The 9,756-nt window shown below is 41.7% G+C and overlaps 2 protein-coding genes across 3 annotated transcripts; both read right to left on the minus strand.

Moving 5' to 3' along the window:
- Nucleotides 1-18: 18 nt before the first annotated feature.
- On the minus strand, nt 19-3,886 carry LOC134673550 (eukaryotic translation initiation factor 4E type 2). Of its 2 annotated transcripts, XM_063531555.1 has the most exons (5): nt 3,402-3,886; nt 1,451-1,615; nt 979-1,101; nt 790-870; nt 19-123 (listed from the first exon to the last, which is right to left on the minus strand). In XM_063531555.1, the coding sequence occupies exons 1-5, from the start codon at nt 3,612-3,614 to the stop codon at nt 49-51; spliced, it is 657 nt and encodes a 218-aa protein (XP_063387625.1). In that variant the 5' UTR covers nt 3,615-3,886; the 3' UTR covers nt 19-48. The 2 variants fall into 2 exon arrangements, with proteins under 2 accessions (XP_063387625.1, XP_063387620.1); XM_063531550.1 differs by lacking the exon at nt 19-123 and having other exon boundaries at nt 158-870; nt 3,402-3,880.
- Nucleotides 3,887-4,753: 867 nt separating this feature from the next.
- LOC134673563 (DNA primase large subunit-like) lies at nt 4,754-6,235 on the minus strand. Its single transcript, XM_063531563.1, has one exon. It carries the CDS (start codon nt 6,010-6,012, stop codon nt 4,756-4,758), a length of 1,257 nt encoding a protein of 418 aa, XP_063387633.1. The 5' UTR covers nt 6,013-6,235; the 3' UTR covers nt 4,754-4,755.
- Nucleotides 6,236-9,756: the final 3,521 nt, after the last annotated feature.

Raw genomic sequence — 9,756 nt, forward strand, 5'->3', positions numbered from 1 at the left:
GGACACGCGTACCTGCAGGACACGCACGGCACGAGGGGCGGGCGCGGGCTACGAGCGCTCGTCGTCGGGGCGCGGGGCGGGGTGCTCCTTGTACTGGAGGGGCACAGAGGGGGGCAGCTGTAGGTGTGGGAGAGGGACACACGTACCTGCAGGACACGCACGGCACGAGGGGCGGGCGCGGGCTACGAGCGCTCGTCGTCGGGGCGCGGGGCGGGGTGCTCCTTGTACTGGAGGGGCACGGAGGGGGCAGCTGTAGGTGTGGGAGAGGGACACACGTACCTGCAGGACACGCACGGCACGAGGGGCGGGCGCGGGCTACGAGCGCTCGTCGTCGGGGCGCGGGGCGGGGTGCTCCTTGTACTGGAGGGGCACGGAGGGGGCAGCTGTAGGTGTGGGAGAGGGACACACGTACCTGCAGGACACGCACGGCACGAGGGGCGGGCGCGGGCTACGAGCGCTCGTCGTCGGGGCGCGGGGCGGGGTGCTCCTTGTACTGGAGGGGCACGGAGGGGGCAGCTGTAGGTGTGGGAGAGGGACACACGTACCTGCAGGACACGCACGGCACGAGGGGCGGGCGCGGGCTACGAGCGCTCGTCGTCGGGGCGCGGGGCGGGGTGCTCCTTGTACTGGAGGGGCACGGAGGGGGCAGCTGTAGGTGTGGGAGAGGGACACACGTACCTGCAGGACACGCACGGCACGAGGGGCGGGCGCGGGCTACGAGCGCTCGTCGTCGGGGCGCGGTGCGGGGTGCTCCTTGTACTGGAGGGGCACGGAGGGGGGCAGCTGCAGCACGCGCCGCAGCGTGTCGTGCACGCGCGTCGCCGCCTCGCGGTCCGACGCCGTCCGGTGCCACACGGCTAAGTGGTCCTCCTGTAATATTCTATCGTTAGTGAGGTACTTGACGACGAGAGATAATACTTAAAAGGGCTCACTACGTTTTCTAAAGCTCGTATACAAATGGAAGCGACATAATCATACCTGGAAGCGCACGGATAGCACGACGCCACAGATTTCTCGGCCAACCATGAACTGCTCGCCGAGCATCGCCATGCAGAGGTCCTCCCAGGCGCGCCCCGTCTGCGTCTTGCGAAGCCGAACCGTCTGAAACATGCATTCATTTAATAAATAGTTAAGGGAGGTGCGCTAACGCGTAGAATCCCCACCACTGCTCCACACAGCCCACGCGATCCACCAGACTATGAGTATTTACTAGTAGCACAGAATAAGTAGAACAAATAGTACTACCGTACAGACACTTCCTATAAAACCGAAGTTTTTAGTACTTATGGTACCCCTTTAGACTATTTAAGGTTCAAAATTCAAGTAATTATCTTATCTGTGGTCGTGCATGCAAAGGGACGTCAAGTTGTGTGCTTGGAGCAATGCTGAGCCGAACGGAACCGAGCTTGCCCAAACTCAGGAAAGTCTCCCCACTGCTAGTAGTACTCACCCATTTGCCACCGTTGACGTTAGCCGGGTCCTCCCACATGGGCTTGATGCCCAGTTTGAAGAGGTGCAGGTCGGAGAGCGGGGGCAGGTCCGCCGGCCGCGCGAGGTGCGCGTACAGGCCCCACCACTGCTCCACGCTGCCCACGCGACCCACCAGACGGAGCGCCTGCAATCATAATGTTACAGTAACGAAACCAGGGCAGGATGATGTGTAATAGGCATTGGCATAGGGCAGTAATTTATTCAGGTGACAACCAAAACTCACTAATTAAAAAAAAACAGTCAAGTGCGAGTCGGACTCGCGTTCCAAGGGTTCCTTATATTACCCAATATTTAACAATGTATTTTTTTATGTGGAACGTGAATGAAATGTCTTCAAAAAACTCGGTCGGAACCACCTACGGGTCGGAACAAAAACTAAGTAGTTAAGTCCGACTCACGCTTGACTGCATATTTCAAATAGGTTGTCCTGTCATCTATAGGTAAAGAACTATTTTGTGTATTTTTTTCAAAATTTTAGACCCAGTAGTTTCGTAGATAAAGGGGAGGGGGATGGTTGGACAGACAGACAGACAGACGCATGAGTGATCTTATAAGGATTTCGTTTTTTCCTTTTGAGGTAAGACACCCTAAAAATAAATAAAAATCAACCCCTAGTAGTAATTAATGAGTTTTGGTTGTCACCTGACAATTTGTCCTAGTATTAAGATAAAGAATCTCTTCTCTTCCTGATAAAGAAGAACCTTGGGCTGACGACTTTGTGGAGGCAGCAGGAAGGGACTGGATGGATACCGCTCAAAAATAGAGTAACATCGCAAAGCTTGTAGGAGGCTTTTACCCTAACAGGGACCACAAATAATTAAAACTAATCTTTAGTAATTTGTAATGTAAAATGTAAAATTTGTGGAAATAAAAGGATATATAATTATATATTTATAAGGACCGATGCTAGAGGTTAAAAAGCCCAAAGATTTATTCTTCAAACTTGATACAATCTTTAGTACCTATATTTAATGATTACCTACTAAGTCATAATTTTGAGCAGGCAAATGTGTGTGTAAACGTCAAATGCAATATATTAGTGAAAATAATGATTAAAAACTTGAAAAATAAATCAACTCCCAAACAACAACTTAACGAAACAGTTTACTTGCTGTGTCACCTTATGATTCATTAGTGCCTAAATCTGTTTGCTTTCACAATATTCCTATTATGCTGAACAAACTTTTGTCACTAAATTGTTTAAACTGCACAATATGCACATTTTTCAGAAATATTTTAATGCAAAGTACAAATATTAAGTAAAAGTGATAAGAACACTTTGACCAAGGGTTCTTTTTGATGCAAGGGGCATGGTCAGGCTTTCCACTCTTCTACTTCCTTATCATAGGCTGGATGGTATGGCCTTTCCACTCTTCATAAGTGAGGGCTTGGATTGTATTTTGGAGAAGACTGATTTTTTGACCCTAGATTCATTTATTATGACTCAAATTGTAAATAAAATATATGTAATGTGTTATTTTAATGGTTGTTATAATACTCATAAAATCATACTTAATAGTTCTATTGACGCAAATATGCTATAAAAGTTATTCTTATTGGCAACCAACACAGTTATTTCCTTTACTTGAGATTATTTAAGTTATAGATACAAATATTCAAAATGAAATATTGGTAAAAAATCTGATACAGATTGAATAACCTAATCGAACCAAATGTAAGTAAACTGTTTGGCTGGGTAGTAGTTGACAATGACCAATTGCCCATGATAATAGCTGAATAAATATTTAGATACACAGAAAATATCCATGACTCCATCACACATCGAGATACAAACTCAGACACAGCGTTTTGCACCAGCTTTGTGGGTCACCACCAACAACTTATGTGGCTGCACTGAGATTAACCACTTAAATGAAGGTATTTTTATAATGTTAAAGGTAAATGGTTACCTGGCTGTAGCCGGAGCGCGCGGCGGCGCCTCGTCGCGAGAACCACATCCAGTAGTTGTATTCAAGTTTGTGCTCATTGGGGGGTACCACTGGCGGGATTGCCTCCTCCAACGCTCGCTCGTCATCCTCATTGTGGTTCTGCGCCCCGCCTTCGCCAGATCGTCGCTCCGGTACATTCAAATTGTAAAATTTGCACATTTTTCTTTCAGTCATGTTATTTTAAATATTGTACTAACATGTTTCACTAACGGCCTAACCTAGTACACGTTGCGGTTTCTCTTTGTCCGGGTGCTTACGTTAATAAATTTGTTATTATTTACTATAGTGGCTAAAGTAATTATCTTATACGTTATTAATAGAATCTCTCAATTTATTAATTTATCTAAATCAGCCTATTATTTCCTCTTTTTCTGTTTATAACCTTTTTCTATCCGTCATCAGAATTCAAACTGTCAAATGTCAGCAGCATGGGGTTCAGCCTTACTGAATTGGATTACACTATATTGAAGAGTGAGTGAAATAGAGATCGATGATGGCTGTACAGTCTAAAGTGAGATGGCAGATTTAATTACGTAACTTTTATTTTTTGTAGGTTAATTCCCGTTCGGATACACGCACCGCTGGTAAAAATTATGGACGTGGACGCGTTCCAAAAGTTATTATGAATTCTTATGCGAGATTGTGAGAAATATAGGTGGCAGCACTAACGCCATTGACGTTGATATTGCTCTAGCTAGGTGAAGTCACCTTCCAAGACTAGGTAAACTGATAAAATAAGGATAAGTTATACATGCATTTTTCAGCTTATTATCAGTGGGGAGACACTCCTGACTTCGGTCGAACTCGGCTCAGCATTGCTTCGAGCAATTATTAGGGTTGGCACCACTTGAATTCCTTGTGCGTGCACGACCACAGATAAGATAATCACTTGAATTTTGACAACCCTAAACAGCCGACAGGGAGAGTGCCATATATTCGAAAGGGATAGTATGATTCGACCCCAAATCGCTGTCAAACTTCGGGTTTGTAGGAAGTGTCCTTTCTGTACGGTAGTACGATTATTTCTTCTGTTATTATAAAATTATATTAAAGGATACTCTTGGGTAAGATTAGAATTACAATAAAATTGTAACGACTGCCACTGATAATAAATAGTATTTTCTTCAGTGGACATTCACAGCAAGGAATTTATCTATTTAATAACACCAAACCAGTCATGATCAGTCGGAGCATGTTCCGATAAAAAAATCAGAGTAGTAAATTAAAGAGTAACAACATAACCAGTTAACCGGCAGCGGTAACTTCTATACCTATCGAAATTTAAAAGGGCAGATGTGAAAAAATTAAACAAATTTTATTTCAACTGCATTTCATACTTTGATGCAATCATATAATATTTAACAGGCGTAAAACTAAAGCTTACACTATCACAGTCAGTTTTTAAATTACTTTGTAAATATGTCCTACAAGCAGCATTATACTGCTTTTTTCTTTTAAATTCATTTATTTGAGACAAAACATTATCTGGGCATCCAGGAAGAAGCTTCACCATCTGTTGATAGTCAAATTTGAATGGACATCCTCCTTCTGAACATGCATTATCAGACCCCTGTATTCTTTGACAGTTTACAGATGTATAGGTCTTCCTACCACCTTCAAGTCCATACATATGTCTTATACCATAGAGGTACTTTTTTTCATCTTTTTCCCAACTATGGCAACAAACATGGGTGCCGTTTGGATTCAGTTTGTATTCATTTCTCCAAAAATCTATAGCTTCCTCCACAGGCATACCAATATCTTTTAAAAAGAGACTGTAGAAGAATCTTTGTGTGTGTGACAGTCTGTGCCTGGCCCGCAGGTTTCTATGCAAATTTAGCATACACGGTGGGAAGAATTTTGTTGAACTATCCACATTTCTACTGAGAAGTACTTCTGTATTACTGCTCATGAATGGTATTAAGTCTTTCCTTATTTTGTTTAACATGTCAGTGATGCGAGGGTCACTTCTTAGGGGTGTCACATCTGTCTGAGATATTCTGTGCCTTAAATTAGTATTAAATAGTGATAATAAATATTGTAACCATTTACCACATGGCAATTTTGCCATGCCTTGTTTCATTTCAACCTGCCTGCTAGCTACGAACATAAGACATTGTTTAAAATTTAATTCAATGCTATGTATTGAGCAGTTTGTATTATGAGATATTGAAATATGGTGAGCTAAGTTTTTCAAGACAAGATGCTGGCACAACACTTTTAATGCTTCACAGGAAGGAGTATCATCACTACGTTTAATACTGTTCAGAAGTCTCTTAGCAAATCGTCTCAAATCGTATGCGGAAAGTGTATTAATGCGTCTCTTGAACAGTTCCGTTTCTGCTTTTAGAAAAAACTGAGAAAAGGCTGTATTTCCGGTCAAAATAGTTACGATACATAACATGAAGTGCCCAACGTTATCGTATATACTTCCTTCGACCATGTATTCGTTATAAACAAGGGTATCTCCTTTGTAAATAGCCTTTAAAAAATCCAATCTCGTCGAGACGATAGTTTCAAGTAAGTGCGCTGGCATATCACCTTTCACGGGTGTTAAATAATAGAAAGACATTACGAAGCTTACGTCAGTAAACTACTGAGTTAACTTAGTGATCACTGGGTTTAGAATTCATTTTAACACAATTAATTAAGAAGATATAAAAGATAAACAAATCGACTTCAAATTGAAACAATAGATAGAAAGAGGAAACTGACAGTGACAGAAGTGACAGTGACGGAGCACGTTCTGATAAATTAATAATTGTTATACACGTTCAGATTGGCTCATTAAATTATACTTCGGCCTATTTGTCGAAATATTTCTGTTGCATATCTTACCTGTAATAAATGTTTTGGTTAAATATAATTCTTAAATAATTTTCCCCCGTTTTTGATTTTTTTTTTATAGTTCCAAGCTTGGAAGCACTAAATGTGGAAAGTGCCTTAAAGCATATTATGATACGTTTGGGAACGTACATTTGAGGAGCGCCGTGAGCGCGATGCCATTAAAAATCGCCTATTCCACCTATCCCTACCGCGATATCCCCCCCAATGGGGATATGTGGAATATTTTTCCATCTATTTCTACTGGTAGCGATACATGGAATCAAGTCGTCCATCTATCCCCCCTATTTTTGAATGGTAGGGCCAGATGGAATTTATTCCGCTTTTCCCAACTACTTTCCCCCCTGGTAGAAATAGGTGGATTTTTTTCCACGTGTTCCTCCGTGTGATTTCCCCCCTGATGGGGATAGGTAACTTTTTTTCCACATTAACCTCTTTTTTCCTCCCCAGGTGGGGACAGGTGGATTTTATGTTACCTATCCCTACTGCCTTGTTGTTTGGAAGGGATATATGGAATTTCTCCCACTCGTCCCTGCTACCTTGCTGTTTGGTAGGGATATATGGAATTTTTTCCACTCGTCCCTGCCACCTTGCTGTTTGGTAGGGATAGATGGAATTTCTTCCATTCGTCCCTGCTACCTTGCTGTTTGGTAGGGATATATGGAATTTCTTCCACTCGTCCCTGCTACCTTGCTGATTGGTAGGGATAGATGGAATTTCTTCCATTCGTCCCTGCTACCTTGCTGTTTGGTAGGGATATATGGAATTTCTTCCACTCGTCCCTGCTACCTTGCTGATTGGTAGGGATAGATGGAATTTCTTCCATTCGTCCCTGCTACCTTGCTGTTTGGTAGGGATATATGGAATTTTTTCCACTCGTCCCTGCCACCTTGCTGTTTGGTAGGGATAGATGGAATTTCATCCACTCGCCCTGCTACCTAGCTGTTTAAGGCCTGCGCAACCCGGCGGGCCGCAGCGCAGATCACCCAGAAGGATTAACGTGCTCCTCGATGCCGCGGAGTAACAATCCTCCGTGATGCTCCGAGATCGGTCTCAGAGCATTCAAATTTATACCTGAATGAAATAGGGAAGAATACACATTGATAAATTTAAAGTGGTCTGCGTTGCGCTCCGCCGGTTTGCACAGGCCTTTAGTAGAGATATAATATGGACTTATTCCACCCGCCCCTGCACCTTTTCATATATATGTTCAGATAGCCTCGTCACAATTTTTTTGGCCAGTCTTTCCAATGTAATTAGGTAAAGATGATTGGAGAAAACTTCCATGTATCCCTATTAAAATACAATCAGGTTAAGATGATTGGAAAAGTTTCCATGTATCCCTACCAAATAGCGAGGTTGTAGGGATAAGTGAAAAAAAATCCACCTATCCCCACCAATGGGGTATACATAGAAATAATTCCACCTGTCCCCCCAGAGGGGGAAACAGTAGGTACGGGTGGATAAAAATCCATTTATCCCTACCAGGGGGAAAATGGTAGGGATATGCAGAAAAAAATCCATTTGGTATCAATTAGTAGGGATAGATGGAAAAGTATCCCTACTAGTAGAAATAGATGGAAAAATATTCCACATATCCCCACTGGGGGGGATATCGCGGTAGGGATAGGTGGAATAGGCGTTAAAAATAAAGCGGTACTTTTGAACTTCAATGCTCTGAATAATTAAGAATTGTATCTTATATCTTCGCTGTCCCGGCTAAGCTAAAAGCATAAATTAATCACTGGGTATACCTATTACTCCGGAGGGAAGGGTTTAAATTAACAAAATGGCCCAGTACCGTATCAAATGAAAGACAACACAAATGAATTACCGATTAATTTAAGAAATATTTAGGCCGATTTTATAATTTATAGATTCTTCCTCGGCAACGACATGATTTTATCGTCACGATACCTACAGCAGGGGACCAAAATGTATGATTGTATGCAATCGCTTTTTATACTATCGTCCACGATTTAGTTGCCGCTCACTTGCCGTTAACGATAGTATGTCTGAGCGACTACCGCGAAAACTGAAATTCGCAAATTGCGGGGATCTTTCTCTTTTACTCCAATGAGTAAAAGAGACTTTTACGTATTACTTTAGACGTAATTCAAGTCCAAAAAAAGTAAGAAATGTTGTCATTTTAAATAAATGTACTTTTTCAAATCGTAGGAGTAATGTTACTAATAAATAAATTATCTTAGCGTGATTATTTATCAAAATGAATTTACTATTTTACAAACAAATTAAGTGGCTCCTGTGGTGTTGCTTATGTCCATGGGCGACGATGACTGCTTCCCATCATGCGGCTCGTCTGCTCGTTTGCTGACTATTACATAAAAAAAATTATTGCAGTGGCAACATTGTCTTACTTTTTTTGGTCTTGAATTACGTTTTGCAGTTTAGGGTTGAATCCTGACAAAATGTCCTGACGTCACCCTAAATATTCTGACACTTACTGGCGTCGTCCCTTGCAGTAGGCCCCTTTTGGCCATACTCGTAGGACAAATAAGCTCCAAATTTGACCGCTATCACAGAGCTACCTATATATGTATATCGAAAGTGCATTTGGTTGCGTGCGCCCGCCCGCCCTAGAGTGCCGCACTGACGTTCATAGAATTCATACCGGTAGTCTTACACGGTACACTATCTGCCGTACCTATTCGAATTTCAAGATATTCACAAGAGACGACACGTACTAGATCCATTCTAGATACGTTATATATAGTTTAGATATCAACTAGTTCTCTTTTGCAGCGCAATTCGGGCAACCAATGTCACTTTTACGTTAGATAGAGTAAGATATCTATTAGATACTAGCTGTTGCCCGCGACTTCGTCCGCGTGGAATCTTATCTTCAACATTTTACATCTTTAGTACCTATAATTTTTATATCCAAGCAATGTTGAAATTAAGTACTTTTCTTTTTTAGCAAGTTGTATGAAGTTTTAAGTGGATTTTGATGTTGGTTGCTGAAATTACTTTTCTTGTATTCTCATAATAGGTACCTATGCCCTTATACAAAGATTCAAGTTCCGCATTCCGCAATCAGAAAATATCTCCATACAAACTTTCAACCCCTTTCTCACCACCTTGGGGGATGATTTTCAAAAATGCTTGAATTAGTTTTCATGTTTTTTAAATTATTACCTTTTTTTCCAAAAAGTTAAAGTTCCTAGCTTAAAATTAAATTTACACCCCAAGACGAATTTTCATCCCCTTTTTAGCCCCCTTAGGGATTGAATTTCCAAAAACGTTGCAATTACTTTTTTTTGTAATCGGCTATTATGTCTTTCTAAGAAGTTTCAAAGCATTTGTAATGGATTCAAACTTTGAACCCCATTTTAACCCTGTTAGGGAATGAATTTTACAAATCGCTGAAATCACTTTTATTGTATTCTAAAAATATCCCCAAATACAAAGATTCAAATCCCGCGCTCGAAAAAATGCATGATATCCATACAAA

Source organism: Cydia fagiglandana, chromosome 2 (assembly GCF_963556715.1).
Source record: "Cydia fagiglandana chromosome 2, ilCydFagi1.1, whole genome shotgun sequence".
NCBI lineage: Eukaryota > Metazoa > Arthropoda > Insecta > Lepidoptera > Tortricidae > Cydia > Cydia fagiglandana.